The sequence below is a fragment of the Cotesia glomerata genome, linkage group LG1 (genome assembly GCF_020080835.1).
Source record: "Cotesia glomerata isolate CgM1 linkage group LG1, MPM_Cglom_v2.3, whole genome shotgun sequence".
NCBI lineage: Eukaryota > Metazoa > Arthropoda > Insecta > Hymenoptera > Braconidae > Cotesia > Cotesia glomerata.
In genome coordinates, this window is record NC_058158.1 from 37,298,149 (window position 1) to 37,316,586 (window position 18,438).

General features: G+C 28.3%; 2 protein-coding genes and 1 long non-coding RNA gene across 6 annotated transcripts; 2 read left to right on the forward strand and 1 right to left on the reverse strand.

Moving 5' to 3' along the window:
• Positions 1 to 9: 9 nt before the first annotated feature.
• LOC123263437 (MRG/MORF4L-binding protein) lies at positions 10 to 1,184 on the reverse strand. The gene is made up of 4 exons (XM_044726200.1): positions 1,024 to 1,184; positions 820 to 941; positions 372 to 738; positions 10 to 309 (listed from the first exon to the last, which is right to left on the reverse strand). The coding sequence occupies exons 1-4, from the start codon at positions 1,124 to 1,126 to the stop codon at positions 140 to 142; spliced, it is 762 nt and encodes a 253-aa protein (XP_044582135.1). The 5' UTR covers positions 1,127 to 1,184; the 3' UTR covers positions 10 to 139.
• A 145-nt stretch (positions 1,185 to 1,329) lies between these two features.
• LOC123263448 lies at positions 1,330 to 4,701 on the forward strand. Of its 3 annotated transcripts, XR_006509168.1 has the most exons (8): positions 1,330 to 1,624; positions 1,686 to 1,818; positions 2,473 to 3,005; positions 3,112 to 3,157; positions 3,229 to 3,406; positions 3,483 to 3,640; positions 4,119 to 4,158; positions 4,255 to 4,701. It is a non-coding gene; the product is annotated as an uncharacterized LOC123263448 (long non-coding RNA). The 3 variants fall into 3 exon arrangements; XR_006509166.1 differs by having other exon boundaries at positions 3,229 to 3,640; XR_006509167.1 differs by having other exon boundaries at positions 2,944 to 3,005; positions 3,229 to 3,640; positions 4,255 to 4,700.
• A 553-nt stretch (positions 4,702 to 5,254) lies between these two features.
• LOC123263378 (RNA-binding protein fusilli) lies at positions 5,255 to 18,136 on the forward strand. Of its 2 annotated transcripts, XM_044726105.1 has the most exons (12): positions 5,259 to 5,820; positions 7,253 to 7,438; positions 7,699 to 7,927; positions 10,385 to 10,474; positions 11,000 to 11,054; positions 11,131 to 11,241; positions 11,572 to 11,842; positions 11,957 to 12,172; positions 12,263 to 12,490; positions 12,565 to 12,763; positions 17,448 to 17,651; positions 17,716 to 18,136. In XM_044726105.1, exons 1-12 carry the CDS (start codon positions 5,674 to 5,676, stop codon positions 17,829 to 17,831), a joined length of 2,052 nt encoding a protein of 683 aa, XP_044582040.1. In that variant the 5' UTR covers positions 5,259 to 5,673; the 3' UTR covers positions 17,832 to 18,136. The 2 variants fall into 2 exon arrangements, with proteins under 2 accessions (XP_044582030.1, XP_044582040.1); XM_044726095.1 differs by lacking the exons at positions 17,448 to 17,651; positions 17,716 to 18,136 and having other exon boundaries at positions 5,255 to 5,820; positions 12,565 to 13,766.
• The last annotated feature ends 302 nt before the right edge of the window (positions 18,137 to 18,438 follow it).

An 18,438-nucleotide genomic window follows, 5' to 3' on the forward strand; every position in this document is an offset into this window, starting at 1 on the left:
TTTTTTGTGTTACCTATTTATTATAACATATAAAATGATTTATTTACATAATTTAATCGATTAATAGTTAAGTAAGGAACGAGTTGATGTAAATAAGAATAGTGATAATTAGCATAATGATATAGAAAAAAAAATCTTTTTATGTTCTCCTTCTTTTGGGTGGTGGGGTATCACGAGGACTCGAAGACGTTTTATTAGCATTATCAATGCTCTGCCTAGTTGGTCGTTTGGGTACTCGCTTAGGCGTTTCTCTGCTTGCATCTGAATCCTTTCTTTCTTTCTTGGCTGGTTGAATCGCAATACTCGTCACTAATAACAATGAAAAAAAAATATTAATGACAATAACAATTATTGAATAAATTATTTCTTACCTGGAGTTGATTCATCAACTTCTTCTTTTCCTTTACCACGATTTTTAAGTGATTTATTGTCTTTTTTAACCTCTTTACCTTCCCGTTGTTTATCTTTTTTCTGCTCAACTTCTTTGACAATTTTTTTCAAGTCCTCCTTCTTTTTATCAGCTTCTTTTGGTGTTTTTTGATCTTTGGCTATAATTTCTCTTTTGGGAGTTTCCTTGAGCTCTTTTTCTTTTTTAATATCTTTTCCTTTGTCTTTAATATCCTTATTTTTAGTTTCAGACTCGTCTTTTTGTTTATTTTTCATAAGATCCATAAAATCGGATTCTGGTAATGTAAAATCCACTTCACTGCTCAGATAAGGTAAGTCTTCAGTGTCATCCTATAAAAAAAAAGTTAAAATATATTAATAGTACGTATTTAATTATAAATAAACAAAATAAATATTTAAAAAAATATTTACCAGAGCAACTAGGTCATACATTGTTTCTAAATGATCCCAAATAGCTTTTAAAGACACATCTTTGTTGATGGCTGTCCGAAATTTTTCCCAAATACAAAGCATGTGAAAATATTTGTGAATACCTGTTAATTTTATTTATTTAGTTGATAGTTTATAAACATATAACCTATATAAATAATTGTGTAATAAAAAAGTAATAATTACCAACAGGTTTGTGACCATTCATTGCGAAAAAAAGTTGAATTTCATTCTCAACATTCCATTCAAAGTCCTCTGTTGGTTCATTTGTTTTTTCTTTAACGGCCATTATTATATTTATTATTTATTTTATTATAAACAATAATACACTTACACTTATAAACTATCCTACAGAGCACCAGCTTTGTAATAAGTAACCAGCAGCGCCCTATTAAAATCATCGCATAGGGCCCTCTGGCGGGGAATTTAAAAACTAAATATAAGAAAATACATGAACCCGGTTGGTCCAATCAAACACAACACAACACAAGTCGCCGACCTTCTTTCTCTACCTTGAAAGGATTAGTATTAAAGGAATCTGATCAAATAAAAAGTTTCTTAGAGAATTATTACTCTGTACTATTATTATCATTATTATTATTATTATTATTATCAGAGAACGCATATATACATAAAAATTGAGAGTACAGACAATGTATAGGAAACAGACCCGAACGGTTAAACCATCCATGAGTTTCTTCAATCTAAAAACCGTTTAAAGACTTTTATATTAGAATTTAAATGATAAAATACAGAAAGTATAACTAATTACAGCATTTGATATCCGGTAATAAAGATAAAACGTTGTATGTACTTGATAATTTATAAAATTATTCTATTTATTTTAGCTGAAATGATAAAGATATTCCTGGTTAGTGAGGAAGCTGTAAGGATGATGAAAAATCCAAATAGATAATATTACAAAATGGATAGCAGGAGCACATTGATGATGAAGATGGAAAAAATAAAATTGGTGGTTAGGTAAGCGGGTAAGCGCAAGGTAACTTGTTGGTAAAGGTAAAGCAAGGTTTCCAAGGAGAAGAAGTGGAATAAACGGTGGGGATTGACTACTGCATGGAGTCAACGTTCCAAACGGGTCAGCGACCACTATCTCTTTACATGCTTGCTTCCCATCTTTGTGCTTATATACTTGGTCGCGTCTCATTTTTTATTATTTTTATTATTTTCTTTCACTTTGTTTTTATACATTTTTACTACTATTAGACTTGTTGATTTCTTATTGTTTTTACAACAGCTTATTATTCGTATAGGAAGAAATAGTCACATTCATTTTTTTTTTCCTATTTTTACAATTTATAAATCTAAAACTTTTACAATTTTTTTTGCCTTAGAACGTCTGTTTGTACAGATTTATTCACCGTTATATTTAAACAAAATTAATTTTAATCGATATCTAATATAAGCTGCTCTAATCTGTCGTATACATAGCAAAATAAATATTTGTGGTACTAAAATTATACAGATAATATTATATCATGTTAAATAGTTCAGGACAAAAACATTACTAAGCTCTGATAGTTTAACAATTTTAATTTGCTCTTTTTTTTTTTTTTTTCAAATAAATAAATAAAATACTTGTTAATTTACAAAAGTAATTATTATATTTGAGAAAAGAGGACCAAAAAGTAAATGATTCGACGCCAATGGTTTGCACCTTACGCAACTTAACTCAAAGCTGTGGACGATTCCAAAACTGGATATACAAGTCCTGTGATAGCCTAGAAAGTATACACAAGTCAGATTGTATCAGTGGTCGTCACATCTCTACTTCCATCATCAGACAAGATATATCCATTAGAAGACGATTTATTTTTAATTTTATTAAAAAATTTTACTGTAAATTCATTAAAAAATATAAGTAATTATATTTACTCAGTACTGAAAAATAAAAATGAATTGTACGCATAGACGTGTAGCTCAGAAAAAATAACCCGCATCAAACACCTGTCATAGTTACTGATGCATGCAACAAAAAATATGGGTTGATTGTCCATAAAAAAAAAATAAATTAATTAATAAAAAATGATGATGATAATAATAATTATTAAGCCGAGGATTCTATTTTTCTATATACTTTGATTGCAGCACCGTGACTTACGGTACAACGTCCGCGCTCTGACGATGACTACATCCCTATATAATACTGGGTACATACACAGATATTTTCTACAATATACTAGCTTAATTTTTGATCCATAATTTATAGAATATTCTATTAGTTTTATGTAATAAAAAATTGTTTTGACATTTCAGAGCAATAAACTTGGAACTGGTCAGAAAATATCATTACTCCAATAATGTATGTCAATTAATTTAAATGAAAATTGAAATTGAATCTCGACTACTACGTATAAATTAAATTCATTATAGCCCTTGGTGCACTTGTCTCGTCGGCTGTGTCATGTTTAAAAAGCATCAATTGCTTACGACCAATGGGAACAAAAAGATGAAAGAGCAACAGGTGACCGTCCAATAGCTGGTTGAATCCAAAACCAACACCAGTGTTACTCACCAGTATATACATCGGATTTTCACCTTTATATGTGTAGTATTATATACGTGGATGGATAATACATTACTACATCGACGGATTTTACCATCATGTAAACTGAATTTCATTACAGTATACTAACAAACATCTAGATACTCCACACGCAACAATTTTACCAGATATATGTGTGTATATTGCGTTATATTGTGTATATATATTTATATATATATTCGTTTATTCAAGTTCAAGTTGATTGTCTTACTCATCTTTCACCGTCATACATGTATATAGGTAATTTATTTTCCTATTTTTATTAAAAATGCTTATAAATAAATAGTAAAAGTCGCTGTAGAAATTTATTCTTACGACATTGATTTATTTAAACTTTAAAACTTTTTAAGTTTTATTATTAAATGACCATCAGATAGTAGAAAATTCAATATTTTTTTTTTTTAACAATATTAAAATTAGTCATAATTCTTATACAAAAAATATAAGTAACGATATACCTTGAAGTATAGACATTTTTTAATGCCTGGATACACGCCAGTTATTATAGTTATTTAACAAGGAATGAAACGATTAATTTTTTTTTTTTGTACATACATTCATACTCATAAGTATACATAAATAAACACAAAATAACGGTACCTATGTGGTTTTAAGAATTTATAATACTTATTATTATTTTGTATATTTGTTTGTTTATTTTTTTCTTCTTCGGGTTATTATAAATTTCTGAAAAGTAATGTTAGTTTTTCTGTTTCAGATAAATAGTGGAAATGAAAAAATAAACAAGACGTATAAAGGTAATGAGCATTAATGATGATAATAATAACAATGAAACAAACGGTGGATTATATTATAACTTAACAGTAATCTTATGAATTCTTTGGAAATCGTAGTGATCGTTCAAAGTCTAGACGTTCAGACGTAGTATTGAGAAGGGATGTAGAAAAGTGGAGGGATGATGAAGAACCAAATAGTAGAAAGGGGAAGGGGAAAAGAGTGTCGACTTGTTGTACCTATAGCAACCTATAGAGTAGAGAGAACTGGACAACTATACACGATACACGAGTGGAGGGTCTGAACACCTGGCTTACCTGGAGTATAGACACTAATACACTCTATAAATACCTATAGATTATTCACACATAGACACATAGACACGTAGACACGTAAAAACTCACCTTTCCCTTTGATTCTCCTACCTGGGCCTGCATTTTACAGTTGTATTGCTCATTGTCCACTAAAGAAACTACCAAACCCCTAAAATTTTTAAACTCAATAATATTTTTGTATTTCATTATTTTATTACGCTTGGAAAAATCTAAAAAGTACAAGTGGATTTTAATATAAACAAATAACATTTGTTTTGCAGTGTATTTATTTAAAAAATAACTACGTATATAATATTATTATTGTTATTATTATCATTACTAGACGTAGTAATAGTAGTAAGTACATAAAACGAACGAGACTATTGGTATCATATCATCATCATCATCATCATCATCATCATCATAGGAATAATACGTGTATACGTATCACTAAGAGAGATAAAAGAATATAAGGTTACATAGAAAAAGAGAAGGATAAATAGATTGAACGGAGCTTGTCGGTGGTAACAGTGAAGTAGGGGAGGGGGCAGACGAATCGCAAACGACGCGCAGTCGCCAGGTGAGCCAACGACAGTGCGCGCGATCACCTGAGACGTGTGAGCGACAAAATAAAACTTTACCTTGCTCTTTTTTCATTTTTAATTTTATCAAACTATTGAGTTTATTAGTTTTGTTAATTTTTTGTTTCATTAATTAATTTTGTTTACAGTGTGCTTAAAAGTGTTTAACAATTTTTATAAAAGTTTTTTTTTTTATTTTTATGTTATACCAAAGTGATTGTTGTATATATATATATATATATATATATATACCAACCAATTATTAGTGTAAATCTAATACTACACCTGATGGTACTCGGTTGGTTATATTAGGTATTTTTTTTTCTTTTTTTTTTTTTTATTTCTTACCAAGTGCTCACCATAACCTTTTATAGATAAAATAATACATAATCAATTGTTAGATAATATCGAGTATCGACAAATTACGTTATGTGTTGATTAAGACAATCGTATGAAAAAGTATTTAAGTAATAATATTTTTAACGGGCAAGATTTACTTAGTTATTTCGTAAGTAAATTTAATAGTTACACATCAGTGATATTAAATTGTAATTATAGTTATTAAAAATAGTGAGTGCGGTTGACAAGTGTAGTAAAAGAGCTCAAGTACGGCGCTATAAGCGCCTGAAGGAGCTCTAAAAAAATGCAGATGATGACGGGAGAAAAAGGACCGAGCCACCTTGTCGTTCTTTACGTAGCGACCGCAGGACTACAGGGCAATGCACTCGGTACTGATGAAGAAGAAATTATACTTATTATTTATGTTCTCATCGATGTGCTCCAAAATAAGGTAACGTTTATTATTAGTAATAATTAATATTATAATATATTGTCATATCTCTTTTAACTTTAAGAAATTTCAATATGACCTTGTCAAACGTCGTTGTTGTCATTATTATTATTATTGAACGTTATATTTAAGAAATACCTACAGTATTTATTTTCCAGAAATATTTCGCTTTGTCACTCTATGTAACACTCGTTTTTTTGCATTTTCATCTTCTTTTTTTCTTTGCTTCAACATAAATACATAGTCTTATATTTTTTATATTTTTTTTTTATCATTATCAAAGTTTTGATTTACCTATTGGAGTAACTTTATTTATTTATACGATATTTAAATTAATAGCCAGGTGATAATCTTTGGGTTTTTTTTTTAACGAAAAACAATTACCAAAAATTGTAAAAAAATATCAATACTAATTTATTTTATTAAAAACAATTGTCAAACTTGTGTTGATAATATTTTAAATTGTGAAATTGTAATAACTTTATCAATGAAATACTTTAGTAACTCAATATAGTACGAAATTAAGTGTAAAAAAACTGAAATTTATTTAAAAGTAAATACAAAAGTACGATAATAATAAAATGAAAGATAAGGTGTGAGATAATAGATATGATTGCATATATGAAGCATGTAAAGCAGCTGCCATTGTTTTTAAAATAATATCTGGTAGCGGAGGCGGAGCGTCGCGCCCTCGGAAGGTCGTCCATCGAGAGATTCGCGCCGGCCATTACTGCGAATTTTAACCCGTTACTTTATAAATATATATTTATTTTATTTATTGTTTTTTTGTTAGTTATCTATTATATATTACCAGAAAAACCTTTAAATATAATTTATTAGTTACTAAAGCTACAATACTTAATTCAATGTAATTATCTTTGATACACGTTTAATAATAAAAATTATTGGCTGTCGCGTCTACGGTAACTCTACACATATATACTTCTTATTATATGATTTACCTCGAGTATACATGTATATACCTAATATCTTACTATTATAGTTAACTAATATGTGTATAACACATCCATACATTAAATTTTTATTGATTGACTTGATTGACTTGAGCATTTTCAAATCTCTTGAATTTTTTTTGCTGCATATGTTTAAAAATGAGAAAACTAATTAAATCATACATTAATATCTACGTTTATGCACATAAATTATAAATATAATACGATTTTACTTAATAATGATCAGAAAAAAAATCTCAGCTTTGATTTTCAGTTTTTTTTTTTTTAATCAATAAAATTATTCACCAAAGTTTAAATTATCTATTTTTTGTATCTGTAAGATAAATTATTAAATGTGTGAAACAATTATTATTATTAATTTTTAAAATAAATTGATTTTTTATCATTAAATAAATATAAATATAATTTTTCATGGTTGATCTCATAAATAATATTAATAATAATTATATTTTTTTTAGGTAATAGGTCATCAACAGTATATAGTACAACCATCTTCTTTATTGGAAGCAAGTCAAGAGGATGACACTTCAGGATCGACAACGTCAAACAGTGTTATTAGTGAAACCGCATTAACTCACGCTCCAAATTTAAATGAACAAACTCTTCGAGAGCACGGCATTTCATTGAGTCAAGCTATTCAACAGGTAATAATAATAATAATAATAATAATAATTATAAAGCATTTGAATTATTTAAATTTAACATAAGTGTTTGCTTCATGAATACATTATTGATAAAAAATATTATACGGGTATATAGTTACTCCATTATATATAATATATAAGAGAAAGATTGTTAATTTATTTTATAAATTAAACTGCTTTATATAATTGAATAATCAACGACTAGTAATTATTATAATTATAAAAATAAACTAATCATTATTATAATTTGAAATTTTTAGTTTGAAAGTTGGTGGTCATCGTTGACATGTGTATCCGCCGGAAGTTCACCTCGTTTTGTGGTTGATGGGCAAGCTCCTTTAAGACAATGTCTTCATCCTGAGTGCTACAATAAAGATCTAGACCTCCCGGAATATTACAATTATTTTTATGATCTTCGCAAAGAGTTTACCAGTTGTTATTCAACTCAAGGAGAACTTGCTACCCCCAGTATCCAGGAAATGATTCAATGTATCCTTTTTTAGTTTTATTTATAGTAATAATTTTTAAAATTAATAGTCTGAGGTAACAACATACTAATAATAATAATAATAAAATTTATTTATTACTATTGAAGCAATACTGTATGCTCTAAAGAATATAGTCGTTACAGATATTCTTGAATAACATATTAAACGCAGGTCAACCGTGTCACTGTTTCTTAACGTTGCAATTGTATGTGTATTGCTGCATTTATTTAAATAATTTGCTAATTGTCCAGATTAAATTGTTTCAATACGATAACTCTATTTAAAAAAACATTCTCTAAAGTATAATTTATAATTTATGAAAGTAAGAGATTTACTTATTTAAAATTTATTTATTTATTTATTCATTTACTTTTTTTTTTAAGACACAAAGTTTCTTCCATTTCTATTTGGTTGTAAACGAAACGTTAAAGGTCACCTATCTCATCACCTAATGTGCGTCACACATGACCACGATGAGCATATACTTTAAAGCCTCGCATACATTAAACATTAGTTGTCTATAAAATTCAAATTGAGACTCTGCGCACAACTGGCTTGACCCACAGGAATTTTATTCTATACTTGTAATACATGATAATATTTTAAACTTTACTTTTGGTACACGTATGCTCTGGGTTATTCAATTTCAGTTTATCTTTTTTTTTTTTTTTAAATTCTTTGTCATCGAGATTTTTGCCATCAGAAAAAAAATACATGTTACTAGTATTATATTACACAACATAGCAACGATAACTAGCTAACCTGTGACCCTGTACCTTTGCTCGTTTCATGAATAATTAAATTGAAAAAAAAAAAAAAAAAAAAAAAAAAAAAAAAAAAAAAATCTACTTATAACGAAGAATTTAATTTGACATTTAATAACAAAAATTATGATTGTAAAATAATAGATTGAAATAACAATAGATAGTACCTATTTAAATATACAATTTTTGAACAATTGTCATTTATCGCGGGTTTTGATAACAGAACTGCGCAAGCGTCTGTCGTATTTAAGCGCGCGTGTAACTACAAATGTGATTGGTGGTATTGGTACATATATATATGTGAATCGGTATGCTTGCCGTTGACAAACACATCGACAAATAAGGAATATATGTGGAATTGTGATTACATAGCAGAAATGGTCGGTAAAGACCTCGTCGGGTATCAGGGGACTTTACAAAACTCTACCCGTACGCCAGTAATAAACGGTCTTGTAGCCTCGTATAATCTACATCAGCTGCATTACAAGTATATTACATTCAAAGATAATATTATTCAAAGACTATTTTTTTACCCAGTACATCATTTCGTAGTACTAGTTTTTTTCTCCAAGTACTCCATTAATTAATTCTAGTGTTTTTATTACTAATCACTACAAACAATAATACATTTCGAATTTCTGGATTGGGTATGTAATAAATAATTTTATTTAAATTAAACTATCGGGACTTTTTATAATTATTGAGTTTAAAGTTCCATCTCTAGTGAATCAACAGGTGCTTGTATTTAGTTTTAACGCGACAGTACGAAAGCCGGTTTAAATATATTTGGAGTTTCTGCTGTCAGTGTGAGGCATATATCTTATAAATAAATAAAATACATCATCACACGGCTTCAAGGACACAAGATTTTTAATTTTTTCATTAATTTTCTAATTATTTTGGCTCTTAAAATAATCAGACGTCTGATTGTTGTTAAATTTAATTGTTTCTCAGTGTATACTTTAACACTGGAGAGTGCTGAGAAGAAAAAAAAAAAAAAAACAAATAAATAAAAAAAAATCAACAGTTATAAACTTGAGACACCGTCCACCATTGTATTAATCCAACCAGTTGTGTCCGGACAATTATGTGTGTATGTATTTTATTATTGTACAAGTATATGTTGGAACATACCTGCAGTAAAGATTATTAATAAAGCCATAAAAAGCATCTGGTACAGGTGTAATCAATCGAATATTTTTTTTTTTATTTCATTTTCAATCTTACACTTATCGGGTGTGTAATATTTTTTTATTTCATTTTATTATTGTAACTAATTAATTTAAAAGGATTTATATATATCCTAATTTTTATGTCTTTTAACAATAATAGTAATAACAATAAAGAAAAAAAAAAAATTAATGGATTATTAAGGCTTGATAAAAAATGTTTAGAGCATTAAAATAAATGATTAGGTCAGTAGGAGCCAACAACTATTCGTTATTTCGTTATGTATTGATGATATCTACCGTAAAAAGACGCGAGGTTAGAGCAATCCTTATCAGTTTGCTCGGGTTAAAGGTCACAATCACCATCACCACCATATTCATAAAATATCAATACAATTAACATCTATTTTATTAAAATTCTTCTAAAATTGCTTCTAATAATTAAAATATTGGTGAGTTATTTCTATTGATTAATCAGCAAGATATTTTTTAGCAAATTGATTCCTTAACTTGATAAATAAATAGATTTTGGCATGTCGCCAGACACTGATAATGATTTTCACGTAAAAGAAGTTCAAGATATGGTTAATGTTATACAAAGAATGATCAAAGATGGTAAGGTTTTCGAATGAGAGAAGAAAAAGAAATAAATTTCATTTATCTTTATTAATTTAAAAAAAAAAAATATTTTTGTTTTTTTTTTTTTTTTTTTATTAATATAAATATATACAGGCATGTTAGATATTATTAGTTGACAAGAGCTGCTGCAATATTCTTATTCTTATCTCAGTTGTTCTCAACTCATTTTAATTTTTAAATATATTTTTAAAAATATTAACGGGTTTTAAAATGGATTGATTTATTTGATTATTTAAAGCAATTTTATTTATTTATTGTGGCGTAAGCTCGAGCAATTTAGCAAACTCTGTAAAATCAAATATTGTGCTGAACTTTCATTAAATAACTCGAATAAAACTGAAATGCAAGTTTGGTTAGTGAAACAAAAAAAAAAATAATGATAAATATTTAAGAAATAAGATACAGAATAAAGGTGTAGAATTACGTGAAAACGTTAGCAAATGAATCATGTATTATTATATATAATATACATACGTTATTATAAAGTCATTTTATTTTCAGGACACATATTCCAGACCCCTGAAGTAATAAATCTTGTTCTAGAACCTGGTATATGGTTAGTTAAATATTAATAATTATTATTAAAGTTTTTTAAATAAAATATTTACTTAAAAGTGGTTTTTATTTTTTAGTTCAAAGGATGAAGAAGTTGATAACAATTGTGTTGTGAGAGCCCGAGGTTTGCCGTGGCAATCATCAGACCAAGATATTGCCAAATTTTTCCGTGGGTTAAATGTTGCCAAGTAAGTTAAATAAATATTTTATTTTATTTTGTACTTTACGTACAACAACTGTAATTTAATTAAAATTGTTATATTTGCTGGTCAAATTTATAGGACTGATCCATTAAGGTAATAGTAGTAATAGTAGTCCTAAGTCATTTAAATTTATTACAAATGCAAAATAAAATTTAAAATATGTATTGCATAAAATTTACCTAGATAATCGTATATTTTCATTAAATTTTTGATAAGATTTATCTGAGGTCAAAGATTATATTTATTCATAGTATTTGTATGATTGATTGATTGATGATTATTTGATTAATTTAATTTATTTTATTTAAACTTTAGGGGTGGAGTAGCCTTATGTTTAAGTCCCCAAGGCAGACGCAACGGTGAAGCTTTAGTAAGATTTGTTAATAAAGAACACAGAGACATGGCGTTAAAAAGGCATAAGCATCACATTGGCAAACGGTACATCGAAGTGTACAAATCATCTGGCGAGGAATTTGTAAGAGTTGCAGGTGGTGCTAGCGGTGAAGCTCATGCATTTCTCTCGCGTGGTGCTCAAGTCATTGTGAGAATGCGAGGTTTACCATACGACTGCGTTGCTAAACAAGTGGTTAGTTAATAATAACTTTTATTTTACTTTTTTTTTCTTTCTTTCAATAACACTTATAAAATAACCAAGTACCGTATACTACAATACATATGTATGTTTTGATGTTTTTCTTAGATTGAATTTTTTTCCGGTGGGCAAAATCCGTGTCAAGTGCTTGACGGTGAAGATGGAGTGCTGTTTGTCAAAAAGCCAGACGGCAGAGCTACAGGGGATGCTTTTGTTTTGTTTGCTAAAGAAGCTGATGCTGAAAAAGCGCTTAGCAAACATCGTGATTGTATTGGAGTTAGATATATCGAGTTGTTCCGGAGTACGACTGCAGAAGTACAACAAGTGTGTACTTGAATTTTTTTTTTTTTTTTTAAATCTCTATTATATTATTATTATTATTATTATTATTATTATTATTATTATTGTTTTTAGGTTCTCAATAGAGCTATAGACATTAAACCACCGGTTGATATGACATCAATGTTACCACTTCCTCCTCCATTGCTTCCACAGTATATAATAACATCAGGAACAAGAAAAGACTGTGTCAGATTACGTGGTCTTCCATATGAAGCGTTAGTTGAACATATCCTGGAATTTATGGGGGAATACGCGAAGCATATTGTCTACCGTGGAGTACATATGGTCTACAATTCCCAAGTAATTGAATTATTAATAAAATAAATAATATATATTTATTTTATTAATTTATTTTTAATAAATTGTTAAATCAGGGTCAACCGTCGGGTGAAGCATTTATTCAAATGGACAGCGAAAATTCAGCATTCGCATGCGCGTCACAGCGTCACCACCGGTACATGATATTTGGGAAAAAACAGCGTTACATCGAAGTGTTCCAGTGCAGCGGAGATGACATGAATCTGGTATTGACAGGTGCAGCACCACCAGTAGCCAAATCGCTTCTCTCATCCGGTACGTTGAGCTCACATACACACCCGGCCCTAGCTCCTCCTGCCGCGGCAGCACCTATGCCGGTACAAACAACCACCCAACCCCCGTTATGGGATTTACATACATTAGTACAGGCACAAGCCCAAGCCCAAGCTCAAGCACAAGCTCAAGTCCAAGCTCAAGCTATGAGAAATCAAGATTTTTGGTTAATGGCACTTGCCGCAAATCCACCACCACCAACATCAACAACTAACGGATCACAAAACGCTGTTGTTACTAGTAAAGCTCTTGCCCTTCCTTCACCCACTCAGCATCAGTTATCAACTTACTCATTAAATCATCCACATTCTCATCATACTCATCATCCTCACCATCATCATGCAGCGTCTGCTGCCGCTGCTGCTGCTGCTGTTCACGCAGCATCGCTTCCTCTTCACACTCCACAAACACAACCGCCGTTTTTATTTTTCAATATGCCGTCGAGAATTCCAATTCTTCGGCCTCCCGGTCCCCATGGACTTTTATCACCCATTGTACAAACTCCACAAATAAATCCCGCGGCATTTATGGGTATTAAAAGGTCATGGGAAAATGCATTTTCTGCTGCTGCTGCTGCCGCTGCTGCTGATACTGTTTCCAGTGTACCAAAACGTCCAACTTGGCAAGCACCAGCGGCATATCACGCAGCAGCCGCTGCTGCTGCCGCTGCTTCTGCTGGTACATCCGGCCTTGCCTACCCTGCTCAATTTTATCCTCAAATGTAATAACTTCAGTCTATTTATTTTTTTTTAATTATTTACTTAATCGATATGTGATTAATCTTGCACACTTAAAAAGACAGACTCGATATCATACATAAGAATAGTTCTTACGGTTTAATGGTTGTGTCTAAAACAAAGTACAATCAATAATCAAGCGGCTATTTTCAATATAGTTTATATTTTTTATTAAGAATAAGTATATCATTTTCCATTGCTTTTTTTACACTAGGTATTTTTTCTAACTTTGAAAACGGCGCACACGCTAAAAAAAAGTACTTAGAAATTGATGGCATTTTTTTATAAATAAATAATACCGATCAAGGTATTAAGTAATAACTTCCAACTTAGATAAACTTTGGCATACATATTTATATTTTTTACAAATTTGTTACTCTTATATATATATATATATCTTTTATAAGATTTTTACATAAATTATAAATATAGTGCCTTAATCGTATCTTATATAAATATAAAGGGCTATTTATCGAATCATCTCGATAGATTGCTAACATTTAAAATTATATATACAGATTTATATTTAGAGTGTTTTTTGATAATTATTATAACGTCTTAGTGACGATTAATTTTAAATCATGAAACCGTCCGATGACTTAATTAAGATCTTTATTAGTTATCAATTATGATAATATATATATATATTTACAATAGTCCTATTGGCAATAATCTATATTTAAAGATATATTATTGGATACAAAAAAAATCTTATAATATATTTTCCAAATATTTATACTTGTGTGAAAGTATAAATAATCAATAATATTTTTATACAATAATTTTTTATTATCATTTGTTTACATTTTGAATAATTGAGCATTTAAACTTTAAACATTCCCATGAAATTTATTTCAAATCAAAGTTTGTCCATTTAAATATCGTATAAAAATAATAATAATATCTTGCCACGTGATGAAATAATAATGAAAAATTATTATAATAGTGTTCTTGCTTCAGAGATGACTCAATACTTACTTGAGTGACATACTTGCATGCAATTAAATATCATAATTTTTAGTTTATTAAATAATTATTTATTAATGGACGTTTAAAATCATTAAATTTATTTTCTCATTGCTTATTTTTTTTTTTTTTTCTCATTTCTATTTTTGACAATTTGGTCTTCCATTAATAATATACACCTGGTGATAGTTTTAAACAAAATAACTCACGAGCATATGTAATTTAATAATAAATTTTATATATATATATATATTTCGCTAAAGTACTTATAAATAAGGAATAAAGAATAAAAATGCCTTGTTTGAAATGACATTATAATTCGCGTTAAACTCTACAAAATATCTTAGTTCAGATTTTTATCATTAGTTAATTATCTTTATAGATATTTACATTTGATATTATTTAAAGTGGTTAATGGTACACCTATTTTCATATGTGGGTGTGTGTGTGTGTGTGGATGTGTATGTGTATAAGTGTGTTAATTTTGTGAATTGTAGTTTATTAATTTAACAAAACAAATAGCATTGTACAAATGGTGGATTTATGGTGTATAAGTTTTTTTTCTATTTACAATCTCTCAAAATAATTATTTTCCACTAACTGCCAGCTCTTTTTATAATTAAAAATTATAATCCAAAAAATATATATTATACATGTGTGTTTTGGATAATTTATGGGATCGGACTGATAGCTAATATGGTGCCTAAATTATTTTTCTTCTGTGTTGTAATGTTTTCTCAATTATGAAACAATTATTGAAGAAGAAAGAAAAAAAAAAAAAAAGAAAGGAGTTTTTGAGGGGATTAAATTGTTTATAGTTTTAAAGCTTAACACTATTGCCTCTAACTTGATAAAAATCATTTATAAAAACATTGTATCTGCATTATTAATTGATAAACACATACACATTCACCACACACACTTTTACAAAGACAAAAAATTTTGTGTGATGATAAATTGAAGAAAATAAATTTTTATTCTCTATAAAATACTAATTATACTAGTTATTATTAGATGGGATATAAGGTTGCTGCCAATGTTAGCACCAACATTATTATGCTATCACTTATTAAAAAATTTAAACAAATAATAATAATAATTTTTTATCGCTGTATACTTTCTGTAAATTTATAATTATATTTTTAATAATATTCAATAATCATGTTTAATAAATGTAAACGTGTCTTGTGGTTATCTTTGCGCTTGTCGGTATTGGTGGACTCTTATCCTTATTACAAACCTCATAGACGTACTTTTCCAACTGCTATTATTTATCATCTTCTTTGCTATTATTATTATTATTATTATTATTATTATTATTATTTTTATTATTTCTGCTACTACATTTAATCATGGAAATACTAAATAGTATTTTTATGTGTCATTATTTTAATTGCATGGCTTATTTTTTTAAGGGTAATTATAATAAATGTTATTTTTTTATTTCATTAATTTTATTGAAGCTGATAAAGGTAGTATATTGAATAGAAGTACGTCTATTATCCTTGATACATTTCTATAAACAAAAAAAAAACAAGAGTATGAATAGACGGACAAAAAACAGAGGTATTAATTTATTAATATCACTATTTTTTTTTTCCGTAACTTTACTTGGGTTTCCAGGTATATCTTATACCAATTAAGATAATTATTCTACAATGACACTGTGGTTTTTGTTTTCAGTTATTATTACGGTTTTTTTTTTTTTTTTTTTTTTTTTTTCAAATAAAATTGTGGAATATTACTTAATTGCTACTTTCAAAAAATTTTTCTCAATATAATAATATATTTATAAATTGCCATTGTTGTTCACAGTCATTAACTAATATAAAATATATATCTACTTATTTATTTATCTTTCTCTATTGTTGTATCGCAAATATAATTCTCATAAGTTCCAGCTGGAAGCAGTCGCACGATGGTGAGTGGTTTTAGAGGTGAAAGAATAAATATTTAAAATTATGTCATCAAATTTCTCAATGAAATAACGGATGCGCACACACAGTAATAACAATAACAACAACAACAACAACAATAATAATAATTATATATCATCATTTTTATGTGGAAATTTTTGGCCAATGCTTAATGTGGTTGTGTTGTTTTTGTAGAAGAGGTGACGGAGCCTGAGGATTACTAAGGGGTAATCTATCAATTCAATTGGGAATTACTTTACTCATGTGAATAATAAAATTAAAAAAAAAAAAAAAAAAAAAAAATTAAAAAAAAACAACAACAACAATTAAAATACATGGATTGTGTGAATGTGTTGGATGCGAGTGAGGCAATTTCTCTGGTTTTTCTTCTTTTTTTTTTTTTATGGTGATTTGGCAGAAGGGCAAGACACGCAAATGGTACAGCCTGTCTACATAATTTGTTTATCACAAATGTGGTTGGTCAAGTGTCAAAATCGCGGTATGGTAGCGGGGATCTACGTACGATACTAACTTCTGTGCTTTCAGGTAGGCCAAGTCCATTCATAATTTCAACCTCGACCAAGGCATTTATTTATATTTTTTTAATATTATTATTTTAATTCATTTTTCTTTTTTAGTATTAACAAATCAAAAAAAAAAAAGTTAGTATTATCACGCCTTATAATAGAAAATTTAAATAAAACCATGCTGATAAATTTAGTAGCATTAATTTTAAAAAAATATATATTTATATATATTTTCATCGGTATTATTGTACATATAAAATCATTGGGTTCATAAATTAATTGGTTACTGGTGTTTTCATGTATGCAATGTTTTCTATATATATATATATTTTTTTTTTTTTTTTTTTTTTTTTTTTTTCAAATCTTTATATTGTCATAATGCAAATCTGATAATTTTATATTTTTACAATATTTTTATTTCAATGCAAAACTTGGTATTTTATTTAAATAACATTTACCAATAAAATGACAATTTAATTTATAATTTTATCAATAATTTTTATGTATTTTAATATAACAGATGAAATGATGTTGCCTCCACCACCTCCGCAATCAGGATTTCCACCAGGAGCAATATTTTCACCGCAAGCAACGATACTGCCTCACAACATGCCAGTTTTAGCAGCACCTCCCTTTCAAACAGTGGTTTGTTTTCCCTACGCATCTCTATCACCTGCAATGGATCCTTGGCACCATCGCATACACGCACCTGCCAGTTGTATCGGTAAGATTCCTTATCATTACCATTATCATTATTGTCATCATTAATATTTATATTTTTATGGTAGCTGATGTTGGACTTCACGCAACTGCAACATTTGGATTAATTGAGCGGCCAATCGATTCGTCAAACGATGTTGATCAACGTCAACAATTGCTGCCACTCCAGGCTGCTAATAACTAATTTATTTATTTATTTATTTATTTATTACAATTAGTAATATCAGGAGAACAAAAACAATGATTAAAAATATTACTAATTGTTCCAAAGAACTTTAAACGAAAAAAATTCTACTTAAAATGATCATCTCTTAGCTTTGCATATTACACTTTTTAAAAAAGAAATAGTATCCGGCATTCTTAATATTATTTGGATCGATTTAAACTTCTTTGTTTTTATTTTGACTAGTCTAGAGATAAAGCCAAACTGTCACGTAATCCATCTCTTTGAGCACGCGGTTTTATTATTTAATAAATTCTTGATTTTTATATTATTAGACAAATATTGAATTTTAGCTTTTAAGAATAATCGTTATAAATTAAACGCCTAGAAAATTTATTTAATATATATTGTTGAATGTGATTAATATATTCACTTATATATATATATATACAGTTTCACTGTATCATGTAATTGTGTAACAACAAATATTACAAAAGTCTTCCGCGTACATTATTTTAGCTATGAAAAATAAAGTTACGTGCAGTAAAGTTATTTAAGTATCCTGTCGCGCAAAAATAATAATAATCTGTAGGTACAATCTTAGTAAATTATCCAACTAAATATCTAC